The sequence below is a fragment of the Jaculus jaculus genome, chromosome 12 (genome assembly GCF_020740685.1).
Source record: "Jaculus jaculus isolate mJacJac1 chromosome 12, mJacJac1.mat.Y.cur, whole genome shotgun sequence".
Lineage (NCBI taxonomy): Eukaryota > Metazoa > Chordata > Mammalia > Rodentia > Dipodidae > Jaculus > Jaculus jaculus.
This window is the reverse complement of record NC_059113.1, coordinates 108631977-108656483: the sequence shown is the minus strand read 5'-3', so window position 1 is coordinate 108656483 and position 24507 is coordinate 108631977. Positions and strand designations below refer to the sequence as shown.

At 52.0% G+C, this 24507-nt stretch overlaps 2 protein-coding genes across 2 annotated transcripts; both read left to right on the top strand.

Annotated features, from left to right (window-relative positions):
- Positions 1 to 1228: 1228 nt before the first annotated feature.
- Positions 1229 to 2313, top strand: LOC123453619 (translation initiation factor IF-2-like). Its single transcript, XM_045130643.1, has 2 exons — positions 1229 to 1538; positions 1583 to 2313. The coding sequence occupies exons 1-2, from the start codon at positions 1229 to 1231 to the stop codon at positions 2311 to 2313; spliced, it is 1041 nt and encodes a 346-aa protein (XP_044986578.1).
- Positions 2314 to 2394: 81 nt separating this feature from the next.
- Positions 2395 to 23976, top strand: Siah2 (siah E3 ubiquitin protein ligase 2). The gene is made up of 2 exons (XM_004655907.2): positions 2395 to 2853; positions 23341 to 23976. The coding sequence occupies exons 1-2, from the start codon at positions 2395 to 2397 to the stop codon at positions 23896 to 23898; spliced, it is 1017 nt and encodes a 338-aa protein (XP_004655964.2). The 3' UTR covers positions 23899 to 23976.
- The last annotated feature ends 531 nt before the right edge of the window (positions 23977 to 24507 follow it).

The following is a 24507-nucleotide window of genomic DNA, read 5'->3' as shown; positions in this document are numbered from 1 at the left end:
CTGGGGGGTCTTGGACAAATCAGCCCCTCCGTCACAGTTCCCTCAACCGTGTGAATGGACAGAGATGATGCCCCAGTGCCATCCTGTTCAGGTGGTAACAAAATGCGCGGCCACACAGTGGGAACTCACTACAGGTTCGTGATTATGACCCACAGCACCGATTCAAAAGCTCAGCCATATTGGAGCTTTTTAAATTCTATGGGGATTCCTGAGTATCCACTGAGGTAAATGCCTTACTTTTTTTATTGACAATTTTCATATATGTACATTGTGTATCTTGATCATAATCCCCTCCCATTACCTTCTCTCTCTCTCTTTCTGTCTCTTTCTTTTTATTTTGAGACCGTCTTGCTAAGTTACTCAGACTAGCCTTACGCTCACTCTGCAGCCCAGGTAGGCCCTGAGCTTTCCATCCTCCTGCCTCTGCCTGCTGAGAAACTGAGTTTATAGTCCTGCACCTTGCGCTTCTGAGATTCCTTCCCCTGAGCAGTAACTAGGAAGCTGGTACAGGTGCTGGCGCAATCAGGGGAAAAACTTACTGAATGACTAAATGGCAGACCTATGGGGCTTCTTCTGAGGTTTAGATAAAGTCCCACCCATTCCCCACGAAGTCTTTCTAGATCTTGTGCTAATATTAACATGAAACATTCACTGTATTTTTAATTGCAGTTAACATCTAAACAGTGCTTATGATGGGTGAGGTTCCAAAAGAATGATGACCATGAGACTCGTTTCTCACTGCTCCACCTTTATTCTTTTTATTGTTTTAATTCACTCTTACAGTCAGGAAATGGAGGTCCAGAGAAATAATAAGGAATTTGCTCAAAGTCACAAGAGATGGACGGCAGGGGGAGGGCCCCATGTTCACCTAGCCCAAACAGTTTGCTCCTTACCTTGCTCTGCCCTGTAAAGAATGTCCGTTTCCCACATAATCCCTTTCCCAATCCGGGTGTCATTGACTCAAGTATTAAGTACGCGGCCAAGCAACTTAAGCAGAGGCGCAGTCTACAGAATGCATCGTATTCACTGCGCCCTGTACCTCTGCGCCCTTCGGCGGGGCCTGCACGGCGCCTGCTCCAAAGAAGAGGGGAGAGAGGCGGACTGGCAGCGTTTTCCCCGTGCAGAAGAAAGGCAGGCCAAGGGGCTTTAAGTCTCCTCCTCCCCCAGCTCCTACGGGTCAAGGGTGGCCAGACAGTAGGCGCCAGGTCCGAGAGGCACGCAGACCCCCATGCTGCCAAGTCGGGTAACCACAGCCCAAGCTCTCCACGGGGCTTCCAAGCCTTGGGTTTGGGACGGTGTCTCCTCGGAGGACGCAGCTACTGCGGAGTTCTCCACCGTCTCCCGGCTGCTCCCCACCCAGCCCACCCTCCCGGCAGCCCCGGACCACAACTCCCCAAGGCCCACGCCGCCGGGACCACTGGGCAGGTCAGAGGCGGTCAGTTCCAGCAAACTTCGGCCCGGGTCGGCTGTGGAAAGAACCGAGAGATTCACCTCCTACCCGCACGCCTGGGCACCAGGACCCGCGGAGGAGGGGGACGGTGGCCCACCTTTGGCGCAAACGGTCTCCGGTCCCCAGCCGCAGGCCATCGCTCTGCGCCCGCCCCGGGCCTGACCCATCCTGCTCCCGCGGGCACACTCCCGGGGCCCCGGTGCTGGGGAGCGGCGGGCTTCCCCCCGCTTCTGCCGCGGGCCCCCAGCGCTGCCGACCCCGGTGACTCACCGGCCTCCCGGGAGGCTTTCCCGCGCGTGCCGGGCCCGCGCCCCGCCCCGGCCCCTGCGCGCGCCTGCGCGCTGCGCCCGGCCGTTGCCCCGGCTCGCCGTTCGAGTCCCGGGCTCGGCGTCGGCGCGGCCCCCCGGGACGTGGCCCGGGAAGGGAGGGCGGGGCCTCTGGCCTCGCCGGGGGCCGGCCGGGGACCCCGACCTCCCCCCGTACGGGCGCGCCGCCGGGGCCCGGGGACGCGGGCAGCGGGGTCCCGGGTGCGGGGCGCCGAGCTCCCCCGCCGGTCTCCCCGCGCGCCCGCCCGCCCGGCCGCACACGTGTCTCGGCGTCACGTCCGCGCGCGCCCCCGGGCCTGCGTCAGCTGCCGTTCCGCCCGACGCCGCGCGGACCTCGGAGGGGCGCGGGTGGCCACGCCGCCGGGCTGCGGACGCGCGGGAGGACAGGACCGCCCCGCCGCGCCCCGCCCCGCCGCCGCGCCCCGCCCCGCCGCCGCGCCCGGCTCCGAGCGCCTCGTCCGCGGCCGGGAAGCGAGCGCGCCCGGACGCCGTGGCCGGTTCCCGGGAGCCGCCGCCCGCGGGCGCGCCCCGCCGTGACCGTGACCGCGACCGTGACCGGGAGCCGGGCGTCCCCGCGGCGGGCAGGCGCCCGCAGTCCCATGGTCGGCGCGGAGCGCGATGAGCCGCCCGTCCTCCGCCGGCCCCAGCGCTAACAAGCCGTGCGGCAAGCAGCCCCCGCCGGCGCACAGCCCGCACGCCGCCCCGGCCCCGGCCCCGGCCGCGGCCCCGTGCCCGTGCCCGGCTGCGCCCCCGGCCGCCGCCACCATCTCGGCTGCGGGGCCCGGCTCGTCCGCCGTGCCCGCCGCGGCGGCCGTCATCTCCTCGGGCCCCGGAGCCGGCGGCGGAGCCGGGCCGCCGGTGTCCCCGCAGCACCACGAGCTCACGTCGCTCTTCGAGTGCCCGGTCTGCTTCGACTATGTGCTGCCCCCCATCCTGCAGTGCCAGGCCGGGCACCTGGTGTGTAACCAATGCCGCCAGAAGTTGAGCTGCTGCCCGACGTGCCGGGGCGCCCTGACGCCCAGCATCAGGAACCTGGCGATGGAGAAGGTGGCCTCGGCGGTGCTGTTCCCCTGTAAGGTAAGCCCTGCGCTGCCCGGGACCTTGCAGAGCCCGGGGTCCTCCAGCACCCTGGCAGGCCGCAGACGCGGTGGCATGGCTGTCTCTGTCTCTCTCTCTCCCTCTCACTCTTTCAAAAATTGTTTACATCATATCCGTTCTCCTCATGCCCATCTGTCCACTTTGGGGCTAGCCCAGTGTCCACTCTTCATATGCCCCCTTGAAACTAGCCCAGTGTCCACTCTCCCCATGCCCCCTTGAAACTAGCCCAGTGTCCACTCTCCCCACGCCACCTTGAAACTAGCTCACTGTCCACTCTCACGATGCCCACTCTCTATTTTGAGACTAGCTCATGGCTGATGAACACTGACCACACGTACCTGGGCACTGGCCAGTCAGCGCAGACCCCGGCTCTCTGCAGAAGTGCGCTAGGGTGGGCTCTGTTGGGCCGGGCTGCTCGGGTAAAACTAGTACTGAAAAGCCAACCGGGGGATGAGGTAGAAATGGGCAAACTGGGCACACTGGTTGGCAGGATTGGTACTGGATTCCTCGTGGACCCTGCGCCTACTGTCTGCACACCCTTGACTCATGGGGACTCTCAAGAGTGGAGCCACAAATGGGGGGGTGACTCCAGCCTACTTTCCTCCCACAGTAAGAAAACCCTGCCAGCCACGCCTTTCTCTCCGGAGTGGGGGGGGGGTTGTACTACGTGGGGTGAACTCATGAGTCCATCAATCCTTTTATGAGTGCAGGCTGGAGCTTTGAACAGATGTATAAAGCTTTTCTTTGCTTGGTTTAAACCAGTTTCCAATGCTCTTGAGAAAAAGTGTACTCACAAGGCAAGAAAAACCAAGTGAAAAGTCCCAAGACCCTACCCTCTCCCTCCATTGTTGGGGTTAGTGTGTCAGTATAGACTTTGAACCAGCCTCGCAGCTAAAACCAGGCCGGCTGACATGTGTTTCTGAAGGGACTTTAGTACCCACACATTGAAACGTGTTTTCTTTCCCAAGTGGCTTCTGCAGCTTGCTGTTTAATTTGTATTTTCTCATATTTCATGTCTGAAACGTGGCTTGACCTCCCTGTACTCAAGTGATTGCGTAGCAGTGCATCGTGTGGACATACTGTAACGTCCACTCGCCCACGTGTAACTCACTCACAGCTCCTCGGGAGAGTTGCGCTGTTCTTTACCCTGTGACCTCTTGATAACCCCAGCCGTACTGGCAAGGACACTTTCTGAGCCTAGCAGTGGAAATGTCATCAGTACTTCAGAAGTTTGTTTTTATCCTTAATGGACTTGTTCTGCTCCTCTGGCCTTTTACACTGCCTTGCATTTCTCCTGGGTGTTTCTTTATTTTGTAGGGCAAGATCTTATTTTTTTAAATTAGAAATAGCTTACCAGATCATTCAGGCTTGAGAGTCAAGTCTATAAAATGAGTGATTGAATTTGGTCTTCAGTCCTGCCTCAAATCAAGTTAAAAATGGCACATTCAAATAAGGTTTGAGTCAGGGCTGGGGCTGTGGAGTTTCAGGCAACTTTAATGAAACTGCCTTTTGCTTTGTATGTAATGCCAGCTCACACCTTGCTTTCCTTATACTTTGAGTAAAATGTGGGCTGGAGAGATGGCTTAGTGGTTAAGACACTTGCCTGGGAAGCCTAAGGACCCCGCTTCAATTACCCAGGACCCACCTAAGCCAGTTTCACAAGGTGGCTCATGCGACTGGACTTGGTTTGCAGTGGCTAGAGGCCCTGGAACACCCATTCTTTACTCCCCCCCTTTCCTCTTTCTCTCTAAAATAAATAATTTTTTTTTAATGTTTCTAAGCCCAGTGTGGTGATGCACACCTTTAATCCCAGCATTCTGTAGACAGAGGTAGGAGGATCGCTGTGAGTTTGAGGCCACCCTGAGACTACATAGTGAATTCCAGGTCAGCCTGGGCTACAGTGAGACCCTACCTCAAAAAAACAAAAATCAAATGTTTCTATATTTTCTGAGGGTGATGAAGGAGAGGACAGCCTTGTGACCAGAGAATTGTTGGTGGTAGTTGACAAAATGGGCATTTGGGGTAGGATGTGCTCCACTAGCTTTCTGAGGAGCGGTCTTCTCCTTCCTTTTACTGTCCCTAAGCAGTCAGTGGCTAGTAGAGGAAATGGCTTTTATAGTCCTCCAGTATGCATTTGATATCAGTCAGTACCCCATGGTTTTAAGCCTGAGTGTGTGTGTGCACGCGCGCACGCACATGCACGCACACATGGTTTATGGCTAAAGCGCAGATCACGTCAGAGAAAGGGAGGGAAGGCAGAGATGGAGTTTCTCCTTCAGAACCTCGCACTTGGCTTCCTGTTGAAGAACATGGGCTTTCCTAATGTCTGGTTCTCTTGGTGGCCAGAGGCGGCCAGCTGTTCTCTTGTCTCCATGCGTTTCCCCATCTATTCTGGAAGAATGCAGCGGGGCAAAGCCGTCAGTCACTGTACAGATGGCAGTTCTGAAGGGCCATCCATTCTTCTACCAAACCAGATAGGAGGTTTCTACAGCTGCAGCGTGTGAATCCCTCACATCTGGTTGACCAGTATTCCAATTGGCAGGGCAACTCAGCCAGTTCATCTGGATAAACCAAATATGGGTATGTACTTGGGCCAGCACCCAAGATTCAGGAATACGGGCTACGATGACAAAGTGAAGACAGAGTAAGTAGTTTGGGGCTACAGGGAAGCCTAAGTACTGCCTTGTCAGCCGCCCATCCACTCTCCAAGCCTCACGAGCCGGTTCAGGTTGGGTGTACCAGCCCAAGGTCAAGGTCTGCTGTTCTGCCCCTGCTGGCCTCGGTTTCCTCATCTGTAAATGAGAGGTCAGGCTCCCTGACTGCTAAGGACCTGTAGCTGCACGTGTTGAACGAAAAGGGAAGGCTGCGTGGAGTGTGCGTGGCACGGGTACCTTGCTATGCCAAGTACTTCGCAGGAGGTGGCTAGTTTTCATCTGCTTTGTCTTCGGTCAGGAGTCCTCAGGGCTACAAGCTGGACACGTGAAGTGACATCCAGTCAGTGGGTGCGTTAGAGCATGGCCCCTCCTTGGATGCAGGGTACCACAGCATTAGTAGCTGAAGTGTCCTTTTAAAGAATTTCTGTCAGAATGTGGTTTTAGGGTATTTTCAGTCCATTCTGTGGCTGAGAACTTTGGACATCCCTTTACTGTGTCTCATGGGTGTGGGTGTAGGAGACACTTGTATCAATAACACCAACACAGTGTGTTGCACCATCCAACCGTATGCTGAACCACTCCAGCCCACTTATGTTAGATGCACTTTCTCTGCCCCCTTTAGAAGTTCCTGGTACCATAACGACAGGTCATTTGATTTGAAAGCTTTGGGCACAGAGGTCTTCCCTGTGGTTGCAGTGTTAGTGTTGTTTCGTTACAAGATGAAAAGGATAGTCAGACAATCTAGTTGAATGTTTAAAGGACATGGGTTCCATGTGATCCAGCCAAGACAAACTTTGTAAATACTTGTAGGGACCAGATTTTACAAGGGGAAAGCTGACTGACAGCCTCAAAGTAGACAGGCCTCAAAGAGCAGTTGAGGCCAAGATGGTAGATCGCAGAACTCATGCCTCCTGAAGAGCTTAGCCCTAGGCTGAGCGGGATCCCTTGAGCCCAGAAGCACAAGACCAGTCTGAGCAACACAGGGAGACCCTGGCTCACACCCAGACAGGTCAACAAGAGCAACCCTTTCTCAGCTCAGCTCCAGTGGATGGTTGGGAGTGTAAATGTGGGTACAGCCATGCCAGCCACACCTTCATATTTTTTGCCATCTTGATAATAATTTTATTTAGTTATTATTTTAGAGGGAAAAAGAGAATTGGCACACCAGGACCTCAGTCACTGCAATGGAATGCCATGCGCTTGCACCACCTAGTGGGCATGCTTGCCTCATCTTTGTGCATCTGTGTCGCGTGGGATCTGGAGAGTGGAACATGGGTCCTTAGGCTTTGCAGGCAACTGCCTCAAATGCCAAGCCATCTCTGCAGTCATTGATAATGTTTTTTTGAATTTTTTTTGACAACTTTCATGATTGTAAACAATATCCCATGGTAATCCCTCCCTCCCCCCACCCCATTTTCTCCTTTGAAACTCCAGTCTCCACAATTTCATATTTTTAAAAGGTCAGAAATAATGAACTTTGAGATCAAATATCTTAATTTTTTTTTAAACTTTGGCCAAATTTGAAATACAGCCAGCACTTTCAGAAGGCCAGAATAACCATGTCTGCAGACCACATTCCAGCTGCTTGAAGCCAGCCTTTGATTTGGTTCTTGTGTGGGAAAGGTTCATTGGACCTGGAGTCTCGTTTAAATCTTGTCACGCATGAACTTTAGAACTCAGCGAGGTCACGGCATGGCTTGTCCCTTGCTTGCTTACTGGCTTTACTTTGCTAGAGAAGGAAGATCCATTCTGGCCATGTGGAGACCTTGACTGTTGTCCCAGTGATTAGATGACTAATTTTGAACATGTCAGTTTAGTTTACCTGTTGCATTCGAGGACTTTTAAGAGACAGGCTCAGGGGGGCTGGAGAGATGGCTTATGAGTTAAGGCACTTGCCTGTGAAGCCTAAGGATCCAGGTTCAATTCCCCAGAACCCACATAAGCCAGATGCACAAGGTGGCACATGCGTCTGGAGCTCATTTGCAGTGCCTAGAGGCCATGGCACACCCTTTTTTTTTTCTTTTTTTTTTTTTTTGTCTCTGTCTCCTCTCAAATAAGTAAATAAATAAAATATTTTTTAAAAAGAGAGAGACAGGCTCAAGGGCTGGAGAAGTGGGTAAGTGGTTAGGTGCTTGCCTGCAAAGCCAAAGGACCTTGGTTCGATATTCCAGGACCCACATAAGCCAGATGCACAAGGTGGCACATGCATCTGGAGTTTGTTTGCAGTGGCTGAAGGACCTAGCATGCCCATTCTCTCCCTCTCCCTCTCCCTCTCCCTCTCTCTTTCTCTCTCTCTCTCTCAAATAAAAAAAATTAAATATAAAAAACTCATTTTTTAAAAAAGAGACAGGCTTGAGCTAAATGTTTCCCCTGAGATCTTCTCTGTGCCTAAAACTCTGTAATCGAGTACATGGGAGCAGGAACGGGAGACCTAGAGCCATGGCAGGAGGGCTGGGTTCCAGGAGTCCTGGCTGTTTGTCCATCTGTCATAAAGAATGAAGACAGTGGGGCTGGAGAGATGTCTTAACAGTTAAGGCATTTGTCTGCAAAGCCAAAGGACCCAGGTTGCAGTCCCCAGGACTCACATTAGCCAGGTGCATAAGGGGGCACATGCATTTGGAGTTCATTTGCAGTGGCTAGAGGCCCTGGTGTGCCCATTTTCTCTGTCTCTCTTCCCTCCCTCTTTCTCTGTCAAATAAATAAATAAAAGTAAACTATTTTTAAAAAGAATGGAGAGAATGTCTGAGAGCAGATCAGAAGGGCTAGAGAGGGTGCTTGCTCCTGTGATAAATGGAAGCCAGGTGGAACCAGGTTGCTGGGCAGGTGATGCAAGATCATATAGATGTCTGACAGGTTGGGGGAGGGAGTCTATTAGCCAAAAATACTTTGAAAGATCTCAACCTCAAGAAGCCACCTAAGATGTAGTCGTTTACTTTGGAAGCTGTCCTGGAAGCCTTCACTACTATGTGAAATTGACCCGCCCATAAAAGCATCAACCAGTCAAGGAACAGAACCTGCATTCATTACACCAAAGCCGAAGAGGAGTTTAAAGCACAAAATGGACAGTCCAGCTTTGCAGTGTGACCCTGAGAGCAAGCCCATTAGACTGTCATAGGCCAGTCCAGCCTTGGGTGTGACACTGAGAGCAGACGCATTAGACTGTCACAGAGCAGTGCTAAAGGTTTATGCTGGTTCTGCGTAACTGACGGTCCGTGGTGGTCAGTCTGGGACTTGGGTAAACTTTTACTGAGGTCAGTGCTGTCTCCTGCTCCGCTGTGGGCTGACCACAAAGCACAGCATGTCTGACCTGGGAAACACCAGCCTGAGAGGCGTTAGTTTTCCACGGCGACCCTCTCTGAAACCCACAGAAAGTACGGATGTGTGCCAGCATCTCAAGACCTCAGTGAAATGTCTCACGGGTCAGACTTTGGCTTCGGACAGGTGTGGGAGAAGCAGCACTTCTTGTTCAGACTCAAGGGCCTCGCGTCTTACAGCAGTGTGTAACAAGTGCGCACGCGCTGATGGAAGGCAGCGTCCGAGACCCCTAGGGACTGCTGGGAGCTGTCCTCATGCATGGGGTGTTTGAATGACGGTCCACTCTGCACACCCAGAAAAGGGAAACGGGTGTTTGTGAGAACGCGCCCGTGTGTTTCAGATGTGCATAGAAGAGCTGTCGCAGAGGCGCTAGCGGAATTCCGTCAGCTCTGCCCCTTTTCCATCCTCCTCCTCTCCAGTTAGAAAGAGACTTTATGTCATGACTCTTTACACGCAGCATCTGCAGGTGGGAGATAGCCCTGTGGGAAGCTCGGGTTTATGCAGTCTTGGATCACAAAGGTGTTACCTCCGGTCCCTCCTCCCCCGGCTCCACTGCTGTGGTGGGTTCAGGAACAGGCCCCAGCTGTACCCCAGGGTCCAATTCCTGCTCCATTCCCACTGTGACTGGCTGCAACCCCAAGCTTCAGGAGCTCACTGGTAAGATAGGGTGAGGTTAGGGTTGGTGTGAGGATTATATGTGTAAGAACTCAAGCCAAGTGCCAAACAGTCCTGCCACTAGGGTTAGACTTAGGGAAGCTGACAGGAAGCATATGGCAGTGTGTGGTATGCGGGGAAGTCCAGGCAGAGACCTACAAAAGAAGAAAGGAATCATCGCGCTCTCCCAGATGCTTCCGCTCGGCTCCCCTGCCATCTCCTCATCACCCCCAGTGTCCCAGAGCTGGGCTCCCCTGCCCATCTCCTCATCATGCCCAGTGTCCCAGAGCTGGCTCCCCTGCCCATCTCCTCATCATGCCCAGTGTCCCAGAGCTGGCTCCCCTGCCCATCTCCTCATCATGCCCAGTGTCCCAGAGCTGGGCTCCCCTGCCCATCTCCTCATCATGCCCAGTGTCCCAGAGCTGGCTCCCCTGCCCATCTCCTCATCATGCCCGGTGTCCCAGAGCTGAGCTCCCCTGCCCATCTCCTCATCATGCCCAGTGTCCCAGAGCTGAGCTCCCCTGCCCATCTCCTCATCATGCCCAGTGTCCCAGAGCTGGCTCCCCTGCCCATCTCCTCATCATGCCCGGTGTCCCAGAGCTGGCTCCCCTGCCCATCTCCTCATCATGCCCGGTGTCCCAGAGCTGGCTCCCCTGCCCATCTCCTCATCATGCCCAGTGTCCCAGAGCTGGCTCCCCTGCCCATCTCCTCATCATGCCCGGTGTCCCAGAGCGGGCTCCCTGCCCATCTCCTCATCATGCCCAGTGTCCCAGAGCTGAGCTCCCCTGCCCATCTCCTCATCATGCCCAGTGTCCCAGAGCGGGCTCCCCGCCCATCTCCTCATCACGCAGGTGTTTCAGTTGGAAGGAACGGGGGGGGGGGATCATGAGAGGGTCCCCAGGAGGCCAGCAGCACTGCCACCTTGCTTGTAGGTAGCCAGACTTCGGTGCATTATGCCGTGGTGCCCTCTTAACTGCTTCATAAAACTAGGATGTGGTTAAAAGGCTCCACCATGTCAGTTTGTGATCTGGGGGAGCAGAGGTTGCAGTCTGGGCCTGTAATTAGCGCCACAGCAAGTGTGTCTTCAGTTACAGCTTCCTGCCTTCTCTGCTGTTGACTCCGCCTCTTCCTCTTTCAGGTTCTGACACTGGAGAGCGGCAGGGCGTCACGAGGCTCTCTTACCAGGGTTGCCTTGTCAAGTCCAAACTGCCCAGTTGAATTTGAATTTCAAATAAACAGTAGATGGTTTGGGAAGGAGGGTATAGGTATATCCCAAATATTGCCTGAGTGGTACCAGGATTCTTTCTTTTGCCAGTCTGACAACCCGACCACCTAAACCTCCAGGTGGCTGCTTTGGCTGGGTCAGGAGGTGAGCACGGGGAGGGAAGGGGCGCTGTGGACAGCCCCGCGGGCGCGCTGCCTCGTGTGCGAGGGACAGTGAGGCGCGAGCAGGGAGCGGAGCAGAAGGCTGCTCCTCGTGCGCGCTTGTTTGCCCACGCGGGGTGAGGGAGCCCACGAAACTGGTTTCCCGAGACAATGCGTGCTTGCCTGATAACTGGCTACGGGCAGATGACAGACATACGTGGTCAAAAGTCAACTTTTGTTTAAGGTTTCTAAGATTAAAAATAAACTTTTTTCCAGTCCAGTGTGTCTTTGTAAGGCCACATGCACTTTCCCCCATCACAGAATGTTCTCAGATTTCTGAGATAATCATTACTCCAAAGTCTTCTACCAACAGAGAAAGCTGTCTGTGGTATGTGCTCTGTCTACTTTTTCTTAGGCAGAAGGATGACTTTTTGAACCCAATATTTTAATTAGAATGCCTTCCCCAGAAGAAAGTTTGTAAAGGTAACTATTTTCTTAGTGTCATCAGTGTTTGGTGACACTATGTGACAAGGCATTTCTGGTGCCGAGAGGTATTGTCTTCTCATATCGTCATCCCCAGGTCAACTGCCCTGCTCACACTGGCTCTCCTCGTGGAGGTGAGGAGTCTACCAACGGAGTCAGTGAGCGGACGCTAGGACGCCTAGAGGAAGGGTGCAAGAGGAGGCAGGTTGAGAGTTACAATTAAGTAAAAGAGAAGAGACAACTTCCTCCTACTGCTCAAACCATGTTTCGCTGGAGGACCCACAGCTAGGTGACCGGTAGGCGCAAGGTGGTGCCACACATGTGAGCTGGCGCTCTAACTGGCGCTGCTCTACCAGCGACAGCAGACTGTGACAGAAACAGCCATCCAGGGGCAGCAGGACCATGGCTTCTGGCCTTGGGAATGTTTCGGAAGAGTGTGAACACCCTCGCAGGCCTGGGAGGCTGCTCAGTGCTGAGGGGCACTTACGTGCAAAGCCTGCCAGCCTGAGCTCAGGTCTCCAGCGCTGTGGAGAGCCAAATGCAGCCAGTGGTGCAAGCATCTGGTGTTTATTTGCAGTGGCAAGAAACCCTGGTGTGTGTGTGTGTGTGTGCACGTGCATGTGTGCGTGCGCGCGTGCACGCACACACACACTCTCAAATACTTTTTTAAAAAACAGGGCTGATGCCGGGCATGGTGGCACACGCCTTTAATCCCAGCACTCGGGAGGCAGAGGTAGGAGGATCGCCATGAGTTCAGGGCCACCCTGAGACTCCATAGTGAATTCCAGGTCAGCTTGGGCTAGAGAGAGACCCTACCTCGGAAAAAAAAAAAAAAAAAAAACAGGCTGGGGTGATGGCTCAGTGATCAAAATGATTAAAGGCATTTGCATGTTCCTTGGTACTCATGTAAAAACAGATGCAAAAGTGGTGTGTACATCTAAGTTTATTTGCAGTGACAAGAAACCCTGGTACACCCATTCTTTCTTTCTCTCAAATAAGTAAGTAAATTTTTTTACAAAGGACTCTCACTCCAGTAGTTTCTATAGAACATTTTTCCTACAAGTTCTACAGTACGATTTCTAGTCACGAAGTTAGCATGATGGAGGACTTTCTGTCATCTGCAGATAAACTCATTATTCCCTTATCAACCACTATTGGATGGGCAAAGAGCAAGCAGTGGAACCAATACATCAACAATTTCATCAAAATGAATAGGCTGGAAAATAACCTGGGATCACTCAGTGGCATTTGAGGAGCAGATAAACAGAATAATTTAATCACAAGATAATTAGTCTGGCTTCCTACAAGTTTTTTTAAGGGATTAATTTGGGACTAGGGACGTCTAGTTCCATGGTGGAGCACTAACCTAGTATGTGCAAGATCCTGGGTCCAGTTCCCAGTAACAATAGCAAAAAATGGTTAATTTGGGCTAAGTTTTGCCACACCAGGTTCACCACACCAGAGTAGGATTAGCAGCAACCATCATTTGAGCAAGTGTTCAGAGCATTGGAAAGATCAGAGGCAGCAGCAAATAGCTCCCTGCTCACCTGCCAGCGTGCAGAGGGACTGCTGTCCGGAACCGTCCTTCCCGGTGAACTGCTTGCCCGCGCCCGCGCCCGCGCCCGCGCCCGCTGCTGGGTTTACTTTCCCAGAACTAAGAAAAAACCCATGTAAGAAGGAATACTGGCATACTTCATTCCTGAAACCCACCTTTCAGACAGGGTTTGGAATGCAGTGGAAGTCTGCATTGGACCACTGGAGGTGGTGGATAATGAAACCAATGGTCAGGAGTGACCGGCCTAGTCATAGAACAGCCAGGTGGCTTCCAGCCTCAGAAAGATCAGTAGCTAATGGAGAAAGCTTTGGCCTAAGAAGTGTTTGGTGTTCCAACATTCTGTATCTTCATTGAAAAATCCTATCAGTTCACTAAAGTCAGTCCAAGAGAGCCTGTAGCAACAGAGAAATGGTCAGCTTTGATTGCGCCTGCACGTAGATATGTGGTTAGAAGTAGACTTACTCCTGGGGCTGCAGATTCAGCTTAGTGGCCAAGGCACTTGCCTGCGAGGCCTAAGGACCCAGGTTTGATTCCCCAGTAACAGTGTAAGCCAGATGAACAAGGTGGCACACGCATCTGGAGTCCGTTTGCAGTGCCTGGAGGCTCTGGTGTGCCCACGTTCTCTCTAGTGCTCACCTGTCTCTCAAACAAATAAACTTTTTTTAAAAAAAAAGTATATTTACTCCTAAAAAAAAACATTCATGGTAAAGATTAATTCACCCAGCCAACTCCTCAGAAGAAAAATACTTCTTTCTCTTCAAGTGTAAACATGGCAGCACTGCCTCAGAATGCTGTCATACACTATGGTGCAATTTCAGACTTATAAAAGTTACAGTAATTACACGCAGAGTTCCAAAATAGCCTTTATCTAGATTCTCTAGCTAGTACCTCTTTCTCATTATATTTGCATTTTGTAGTTTCTATTCATATATATTTTACAAGCATTTTAAAAATATGTTCATTTAGCCAGGTGTGGTGGCACACGCCTTTAATCCCAGTACTTGGGAGGCAGAAATAGGAGGATCGCCATGAGTTCAAGGCCACCCTGAGACTATATAGTGAATTCCAGGTCAGCCTAGGCTAGAGTGAGACCCTACCTTGAGAAAAAAAAAAAGTTCATTTATTTGAGAGAGATTAGACACACACCAGGGCCTCTTGCCACTGCAAAAGAACTCCAAACGAATGCACCACTTTGTGCATCTGGTTTTATGTGGGTACTGAGTAATTGAACCCAGGCAAGCAAGCACCCTTTAACCACTAAGCCATTTCCCCAGACACACACACAAACACACACACACACACACACACACACACACATTCGTTTTTTCAAGGTAGGGTCTCACTCTAGCTCAGGCTGACCTGGAATTCACTAAGTAGTCTCAGGGTGGCCTCGAACTCACAGCAGTCCTTCTACCTCTGCCTCCCAAGGACTGGGATTAAAGGCGTACACCACCATGCCTGGCTCATACATATATTTTTAAAGCATTTTAAAGCATTTGAGTTTAAATTACTGGACCCTGCCCCTTTGCACCTAAATCCCTCACTGTATTTCTCCTAGAAAGCAGACCATTTTCTTACATAATTATTGCATTTGTATCACAATCAGGAGATTTGACATGGTGTGGACGCTTGTCTAACCCACAGTGTGCACTCCAGGGTCAGTGGTCACCCCAGGAACGTCCTTTGTCCCTCACAGGGATTCCAGCCTCCCTGCCCGGGTCTCGCCTCGCCTTGCCTCCAGCCACTGCTGTGTACTTTGTGATCACGACAGCGTATTCAGACTGGAGCACAGTGCTGCTTGCTTAGTTCACTCCAAGATAAGGTCAGTTCTCAAGTATCATTCAAAAGTTTCTGAGCCTCAACAGCAAAATATCGATTGCGCTTTGTTTTTCTCGACACACGCTCGGCCGCGACTCCAGCAGCTAGCTTGCTGACGCACTTCGCAGGTATCCTAGGAGACGCTGAGCAGGTCGCGTCCTGCGGCTGTCACTCACTCACTGGTCCCAGAGGAGCGGGCTGCTGCCATGGCCCTCCTGGCCTGCGCTGTGCCAGGTTTCTGGTCACCAGAGTGCAGAGAGTCTATGGAATCGGGTCTAACGAAATCAACTAAGTGACTTGTGCTGAACCTGTCACAGCATCCACGACCTTCACCAGCCCCAAGTGAAGAAGGGTTATTTTGCTTTTATCCCCCATTTCATAACCAAATGTGGGACTGTTTATTAGGAAAATAACAGGTGTCTAGTAGTTGACTGTGTTCTGACACGTCACAATACATGTATTTGTGCATGAAAGGACTTCTGTGTGGGGAGGGGAAAACCCTGCCTAAATTCCATTTTTAAATATAACCTTCAAACCCCATGCCCAGAAAAAGAATGGGAACTATTTGCTGCTTTCAGCAGAGACCTAAGAATGAGGCACCAGGTTACACACTGCCCTTCAGCGCATGTTTGCACAAGACGGTCTGAAAGCCCCCAAGGTCAGAATGTGACTTCAGTACTTGTCTCTCCTTTGGCCTCATCCCCAAATTCTCCAGGTTTGAGGTTTTCCCTCCCTCCACCTTCATTTCTGTTGTTTTCTTTCTTCTTCTTATGAGAGGCTTACTTAAAAATAACCCCTCCTGGGGGAAGAGGAATGAGCACATCTTTCCCAAAGGAGAAAACTCATTTATAGAGTGGGTGTGTCCCAGGACACGCAGACATCCGTCTGGGGACAAGCCCAGGGGCTTTCTGTCACAACAGACAGGTCTGCGCCAGGCTGCTGGGTGGACAGCCCTCCCTGACTGCAGATGTCTGTGGGCCTCAGATACAGTGGAGCCAGCCGTGGCAGGGTGGGAAGAGTGAGGCCTGGAGGCTCCGGAGCTCGTCTGCGCAGGCGCAGCTATGTGAGGGTGCAGGGGCCTGGTCCCTAGGGAGGGTGCCGCCAGGGAAGTTAGGCTCCTGTCACACCTAGGAAGAAGCCAGTCAACATCAGCACTTTCCAGGACTTGGGCTTTTGGCGTGTGCTGGGCTGGGCTGGGCTGGCGATGAAGGCAGAGGTAGGTTATCTCTGTTCCTTTGGAGCGGGGATCAGGGACCAGCTTCTGTTGTGACCATGAGTGGCCCTTCCCTGCTGGGTTCCCAGGCTCAGCAGCTGGGATCCCAGGCTCACTGTGGCATGTCCCGTCCACCCCGCCCCAGGTTCCTAGCAATCTAGTGCCCACTTGTCAGGGTTAGGACTCCTGATTGGTCATAGTAGTGCCCATTGGGTGGGGCAGTGACCTGCTAGGACCCTTTGCTGGCCGCAAGAGGTGGTCTGGAAGCCAGATTTTATCAGAACCAGGAAGTCGTTCTCATCAAAACTGGAAGTTCTCAGCTGAGTTGGCTTCACCTGCTAGGAGACATTTGGCTGTGCCTGGAGACACTTATTGTCGCAAGGGGGTCAGAGGGTAGTTGCTACTGGCATCTAATGAATAGAAACCATGAAGGCTACTAAACATCCCATAGGGCTGGGGAGATGGCTCAGCGGTGAAAGGTGCTTGCTTGCAAAGTCTGCCAGTCTGGGCTCGATTCCCCATACCCACATAAAGTCATGTACACAAAGTGGCACGTGTGTCCAGAGTTGATTTATAGCAGCAAGAGGCCCTGGCACACCATTCATATTCTCTCTGTCTTCCTCTGTCTCTCTCAAATAATTAAATAAAATGTTTAAAAAATAAACCTCCCATAATGCACAGCACATTTTCCACCACAGAGAATTATCTGGTGCAAATCAATACTGGAGAGAAGCTGACGACACGCTGCAAGTCCGCGTGGAGCCTGACCTCAGCTCTGCCGCGCGTCCCCTCCCCCGGGCTGGACCCGGAGGAGCTGCTCCGTCCACAGCCCGCTCTTGTCCTCGTGCCGTCCCAGCTTAGTCACCTGCTGCCCTGTCTTCTTTCCCATGCCCATCTGTGTGTCTAAGGTACAGCTGTCCCCTTTGTCCTTGGTAAATGTGACTCAAGACCCCAAGTGGATGCTTGGAAGGTCATATCGTCAATATACATGATAACACATACCTTGTGTATTTTATGTTTCTTATAAATCCATCTGGATAACATGTATGCATCAGACATGGTAAAAGATGAACTGCTGACGATCACACAGAACCATGTAACAGCGTGCTGTAGACGTGCAATGTGCCGTAGCGGCGCCCTCAGAAGATGAACCACTGACGATCACACAGAACCATGTAACAGCATGCTGTAGACGCGCGATGTGCCGTGGTGGCACCCTCAGAAGATGAACCACTGACGATCACACAGAACCATGTAACAGCATGCTGTAGACACGCGATGTGCCGTGGTGGCACCCTCAGAAGATGAACCGCTGACGATCACACGGAACCATGTAACAGCATGCTGTAGACGCGTGATGTGCCGTGGCGGCACCCTCAGAAGATGAACCACTGACGATCACACAGAACCATGTAACAGCGTGCTGTAGACACGCAATGTGCCGTGGTGGCACCCTCAGAAGATGAACCACTGACGATCACACAGAACCATGTAACAGCATGCTGTAGACACGCGATGTGCCGTGGTGGCACCCACAGAAGATGAACCACTGACGATCACACAGAACCATGTAACAGCATGCTGTAGAAACGCAATGTGCCGTGGTGGCACCCTCAGAAGATGAACCGCTGACGATCACACGGAACCATGTAACAGCATGCTGTAGACGCGTGATGTGCCGTGGCGGCACCCTCAGAAGATGACCCACTGACGATCACACAGAACCATGTAACAGCATGCTGTAGACACGCGATGTGCCGTGGTGGCACCCTCAGAAGATGAACCACTGACGATCACACGGAACCATGTAACAGCGTGCTGTAGACGCGTGATGTGCCGTGGCGGCACCCTCAGAAGATGAACCACTGACGATCACACAGAACCATGTAACAGCGTGCTGTAGACACGCGATGTGCCGTGGTGGCACCCTCAGAAGATGAACCGCTGACGATCACACGGAACCATGTAACAGCATGCTGTAGACGCGTGATGTGCCGTGGCGGCACCCTCAGAAGATGAACCACTGACGATCACACAGAACCATGTAACAGCGTGCTGTAGACACGCGATGTGCCGTGGTGGCACCCTCAGAAGATGAACTGCTGACAATCACACAGAACCATGTAACAGCGTGCTGTAGACGCGTGATGTGCCGTGGTGGCACCCTCAGAAGATGAACCGCTGACGATCACATGGAACCATGTAACAGCCTGCTGTAGACGCGCGATGTGCCGTAGCGGCGCCCTCAGAAGATGAACCACTGACGATCACACAGAACCATGTAACAGCATGCTGTAGACACGTGATGTGCCGTGGCGTCACCCTCAGAAGATGAACTACTGATGATCACACAGAACCATGTAACAGCGTGCTGTAGACACGCGATGTGCCGTGGCAGCACCCTGAGAAGATGAACCACTGATGATCACACAGAACCATGGAACAGCATGCTGTAGACGCGTGATGTGCCGTGGCAGCACCCTGAGAAGATGAACCACTGACGATCACACAGAACCATGTAACAGCGTGCTGTAGACACGTGATGTGCCGTGGCGGCGCCCTCAGAAGATGAACCACTGATGATCACACAGAACCATGTAACAGCATGCTATAGACGCGTGACGTGCCGTGGCGGCACCCTCAGAAGATGAACCACTGACGATCACACAGAACCATGTAACAGCATGCTGTAGACGCGTGATGTGCCGTGGCGGCGCCCTCAGAAGATGAACCACTGACGATCACACAGAACCATGTAACAGCGTGCTGTAGACACGCGATGTGCCGTGGCGGCACCCTCAGAAGATGAACTACTGACAATCACACGGAACCATGTAACAGCGTGCTGTAGACACGCGATGTGCCGTGGTGGCACCCTCAGAAGATGAACTACTGATGATCACACAGAACCATGTAACAGCGTGCTGTAGACACGCGATGTGCCGTGGCGGCACCCTCAGAAGATGAACTGCTGACGATCACACAGAACCATGTAACAGCGTGCTGTAGACGCGTGATGTGCCGTGGCGGCGCCCTCAGAGGGTCTGCTGTACTCACCCTTCTTGTACTGCTGGCTGACGCAGTGTCCAGTGATGGGGTGAAGTGACATGAATGGCTGCCTTGTGGTGACATGGATTAGTGTTCTGTAGACTTCTGACAATGTCAAGAAGAGGCACGTTCGCTTCAAGTGGCCCTGGGTCATTGAACCATGCCATTGTCCAGTAGGTAGCATACACAGTGTGGACATGGTGGACAATAGAATGACCTGTGAAGAATTTCAGCATCACATTACTCGAAACAAAGTGAAACTTAAAACTCATGCATTTTTCTTTTGGATGTTCCATTAAATGTTTTCAGACTGAGTTGATTGCAGGGGACAGGCCAAGGACTGGGGACCCGAGGACAGCGCTGTGGGGCTGTTTGTTGTCATGGGACATGACTCCTCTCGCCTGGAAACAGGCTGCTTGGCTGCTCCCTGGCCCCATGTGCTTGGGAGTAGAAATTCACTGCCCTGGCAACCTTCACTTCAGAAACTCTTGGGGAGTTTTTCAAGGAAACACAGGCCCAAGACCAGGAGCCAAAGACTTGGCTGCTCAGAAACACCTTGGCAGTTGACATACCATTTTAGAGAATTCATAGACTCAAAGCCCTCTCTCTTCGACCCCTGGATGGGAGTCCCTGTACACAGTAATGCCCACATGCTCAAGAAGGTCAGTGTCATAGCTGTCCTTCACATGGAATGTGCACAGCGGGAAAAGGCGTGTGCGTGTGTGTGAAGTACAGACCTGGGTCGGGGTCTAGGTCAGAAGTACGCTTACAGACCATGCAGGACACCCTGAGTTTGAGTTCCAGCAAACACACATACACGTACATGTGGCCTGGGAGATGGCCCAGCAAGCAAAGGTACTTGCTTGTAAAAGCCTGTTGGCGCAGGTTCAAATCCCCAGCAACCTGTGTAAACCCATTGTAGGGACAAGGAACCCTGGTGTGGGCCCACACACAAAATAGTCCATAAATAAGTTGAGATGCTTTCTTAGAGACCTTGAATCCAGCTGTCACAGAAGGAGCCTCGTCTGAAAACACACCCTTATCCATGACAGAGTAAAAAATGGATTGGTATCAAAGTTAAGCTAGTTTTGGAAAAGTAAATATCTAAGGCTTTCAAAACATGTTTATGTAAGTTAATATAGGCTGTAGCAAGATTTTTTTTTTCGCACGGTCATTGTACACACAGATGTAAAGAAATTCCTCTTAATCCCAGCACTCGGGAGGCAGAGGTAGGAGGATCGCCAAGAGTTCGAGGCCACCCTGAGACTACATAGTGAATTCCAGGTCAGCCTGAGCCAGAGTGAGACCCTACCTCGAAAAACCAAAAAAAAAAAAAAAAAGAAATTCCTCTTGTATCCTCTTGTATTTGTGTAACTTAGGGAGTTCCCTTGAAGACAGAGTTGAATGCATAACAAACCAAATTAATTCAGGTTTTAAATATTCCTACCCAAGGAGGAACGTTCCGAAATGGTGCTAGTGATGAACATTTGTGGTCATGTTGGCTGTGTGAGTGTGGAGTGGTCTGGGCTTTGGAGAGAGGGACGGAGGGTTCTCTGCTGGGTGCCCCTTGCCAGGCCTCGCCCCATTCCTGGCTTAGTCCTGGGCGACTGAGACGTCTCCAGATCCAAACACTGAGGGCTCGTTGCATTCAGGGAGCAGCCAGGCTGCGGGCAGTAGGCACTATTTTTAGTGTGTGTGTGTGTGTTACTCTGGTAAGAGTGCCTCACCCACCACTCACAGAAAAACATCAGAAGCTCTGTATTCTCACGCCACAGATTTAACACACAATTTCTAGGGCCTTTTGTAAAAGACCTTACAAGGTGGGGAACACAGACTATAAATACGTATGGATAAGCTTGTTTCTTCTTCAGACCAAGGTGTAAACACTCATGGCTGGGCTTTTAAGATGTGTCTCTGGTTCAGAAAGATGAACAAACAATCCCTCTAGCACAGCAAGTAAGTCGAGTCTTTCTGCCAGTTTCTCTTGAATATTATAATCACTTCCGTTAAAGAGGGGGTGGAGGACGTCTGAGTTGCTGTTTTGCTTCTGTTTTTTGAGATGAGGTTTGCTGCGTAACCCGGGATGGCCTGAAACTTATGATCCTCCTGTCTCCACCTCCAGAACATTGGGATAAAGACATCCAGCACCACCCCCAGCAGATGTGAGCCCTGTCTTCTTGAAGCCTCTCTCCTTGATTAGCTGAGACTAACATGCCTGTGCATGGGGCTGGGCGGGGGGCTGTCCTCTGGTCTTCCACGTCCTCCTGGGGACCATATCTTAGCATCCTGTGTGGAAATGGTGCCCAGGTCCTCCTTGTTGCTAATGAGAAATTCACCTGTAAAGAGGAAGATTTGACCTGTGTGCAGTTTATTAGCAGGCATTCCTGAAGACAGGGAAAGGAGAAACAAAACAACTGCTGGCTTTTGATTTGCCCTGCGTCTTCATCAATTAGACACTGTACTTTAGAAAGGTGACCGGGTGCTGTTCTTACTTGGGTTGAGGACAGACCACATGCGGGAAGCCAGGCAGTTCCTGCCACTCTGCTCCAGGGATTCGGTTAGGACTCCTTGTCAGTCCAAGTTGCTGGGATGGACATACAACCAAACATAGCTTATGAGAGGAAGGGGTTTATTTGAGCTTACAGGTCCAGGGAAGTCCCATCAGTGGCAGCAAAAGCTGGCACCAAGCAGCGAGAAAAAGCAAACTTCAGACTTCTAGCAAACACTAAAACGAAGTAGCAGGCAGACATGAACTGGCAGTAGCAGGACCCCCCCCCCCCCCCCGATCGCTGTACACCTTCGGGCTGGAATTTGGATTCACCCCACTGACAAGCCCCCTGTGGCAGGAGTGTACCTGCTAAGGGCTAAACCTGCAAACTCCGTTCTAATAAGGAGCCATAATATTCAAACTACCATACCCCTCATTTGCTGGAAAAGGTTGAGCTTTTGTTGCAGTTATGTTCTTGTTGCTGAGACAGAGCACCAGACCCGAAGCAGCTAGTGGAAGGAGAGGGCTTATTTCAGGCTTACAGTTTGTAGGGAACGTTGTGTGATGGTTAGAAAGCCTGGCAGAGCGGCTGGGGTGCATCTCCACATGAAGCAGGAAGAAGGTCACCTGAGTGAGCCAGCTGTCAGCACCCAGTAGGGCTGGACTGACCAACTCCACGGTACTGCCCATGCAGCACTCCTGCGCCAGCAAGCTCTGTCCACCTCCCAGAGGGCCCGCCAGCTGGGGACTAAGTGTGCGGCTTAATTACAAACACTTGAGGATTGGGAGACGTTTCACATTGAAACTACTGCTGTTTCTTAGTCTACTCCCCCCACTTTTTTTAAGGACAGAGTCTCATGTATCCCAGGCTGGCCTCAAACTTACTATGTAGCCGAGGCTGACCCTGAACTGATTCTCCTACTTATACCTCCCAGATGTTGGGACTGTGGGCATGTGCCACCATGCCCAGTTTTACACAGTGCTGGGGACCAAGCAAAGGGCCTCGAGCATGCTAAGCAAGTAGCTTCCAGCTGAGCTGCATTCCCAGCCCAGGGTTGGTTGGTTGGTTGTTTGCTTATTTATTTACTTACTTACTTATTTATTTATTTGCAAGTCAAGAAAGCCAGGGAGAAGAGAGAGAGAATGGGTGTGCCAAGGCCTCCAACCACTTATGCAAACTCTATACATGTGCACCACTTTGTACATTTGGCTTTACATGGGTACAGGGAATCGAACCCTGCTTGTTAGGCTTTGCAGGCAAGCACCTTAACCACTGAGCGATCTCTCCAGCCTGGCCTCCAGGTTTCTTACTATATCACATGACCATAGCCCAGTATGTTGGGTGGGTATCTTATCTGTTGGCTGCTTCTCCATCCAACAACTAAGAGTAACTGTTACCATTCTTTTTGTTGTTGCTGTTTATCAAGGTAAGGTCTCACTGTAGCCCAGGCTGACCTGGAATTCACTATGGAGTCTCAGGGTGGCCTCGAAGTCACGGCAGTCCTCCTACCTCTGTCCTCCCGAGTGCTGGGGTTCAAGGTGTGCGCCACCACACCCAGCCTGTTACCATTCTTGAGACAGTTGGAAGCATAAATTTACTTTCTGCCATGTTAATGTGATTTAGCTGTTGGGGGTGTCATCCTGAGCTCAAGGGAGGCAAAAGTTTTGTTCCAACCCTATTAAGACAGTGAAGGGTCAGCCTGTCAGAAGCCCATGTTGCTCTTCCCCCTGGCCCACCTCTTCCTGAACAGACGTGCGCTTGGCCTGAGGACTGACTCAGGGAAAGTTCAGTGGGCTTTGACAGGAGAGTTAGAGGCGTCGCCGCGGGTTCTGAGGGGCCGAGTGACCGGCATGTTGTCTTCTCTCTCTGCAGTATGCCACCACGGGCTGCTCCCTGACGCTGCACCACACGGAGAAGCCGGAACATGAAGACGTCTGTGAGTACCGTCCCTACTCCTGCCCCTGTCCTGGCGCTTCCTGCAAGTGGCAGGGGTCCCTGGAAGCTGTGATGTCCCACCTCATGCACGCCCACAAGAGCATCACCACCCTTCAGGGAGAGGACATTGTGTTTCTAGCCACGGACATTAACCTGCCGGGGGCCGTGGACTGGGTGATGATGCAGTCCTGCTTTGGCCAGCACTTCATGCTGGTGCTGGAGAAGCAGGAGAAGTACGAGGGCCACCAGCAGTTCTTTGCCGTCGTCCTGCTCATCGGCACCCGCAAGCAGGCCGAGAACTTCGCGTACAGGCTGGAGCTGAATGGCAGCCGGCGCAGGCTGACCTGGGAGGCCACGCCCCGCTCCATCCACGACGGGGTGGCCGCAGCCATTATGAACAGCGACTGCCTTGTCTTCGACACAGCCATAGCACACCTCTTCGCGGACAATGGGAACCTCGGAATAAATGTAACTATTTCTACATGTTGTCCGTGAAGTGTCGTAAGGCTTTCATAAACCATTGACATTTATTTGAGCACAGTGCTCTATGTTTAATAAAGTTTTTTAAATAGATGTTTTATTCAGTATGTCTTCCCAAATCAGGACCCACAGTTACCCCGTGCTTTGTGTGAACATCAACTTCCTGTCTGGCATTGACCCAACAAAATTCATCAGGCTGGGATACGTGGGGTTGGCCTGTTAGTCACTTTGAAGGCTGTTCTGTGCCCTCAAGTCAACTCTCTGATTCAATTTAATTTACTTCCTGAACAACACTTGACAGGTTGCTCAGGGTTCTGTAGACCAGTATGTTAGAATTGGTGGCTTCTTCCCACCTGCCTCCTCCTATCTGTCTGTCCTCATGGGACAAGAGCCCAGTGACCTTCCGCAGATTCCTTTGTTCTTAAGAATTGTTAGTGTCTTTCACTCAGTTTACACGCATTCCCTTCCCGGAGTGCTCATCTTCGATACACAGCTGTGGACAGTCCCTGAATTCTGTCTCACCCAGTGAGTCCTTTCAACTGCCGAGTCTGAGGATCACTGGCCTCAGTGTGGGGAAGGGTCTAGGTTCTCACGGTGCTTCACGGCCATCCTCTGCCGAGCTGC

Coding starts and splice junctions, on each gene's coding strand:
- Siah2 (XM_004655907.2), top strand. CDS start 2,395: ATGAGCCGCCCGTCCTCCGCCGGCCCCAGCGCTAACAAGCCGTGCGGC. Junction 2,854..23,340: donor CGGTGCTGTTCCCCTGTAAG/GTAAGCCCTGCG, acceptor CTCTCTCTGCAG/TATGCCACCACGGGCTGCTC.
- LOC123453619 (XM_045130643.1), top strand. CDS start 1,229: ATGCTGCCAAGTCGGGTAACCACAGCCCAAGCTCTCCACGGGGCTTCC. Junction 1,539..1,582: donor ACCCGCGGAGGAGGGGGACG/GTGGCCCACCTT, acceptor CCCCAGCCGCAG/GCCATCGCTCTGCGCCCGCC.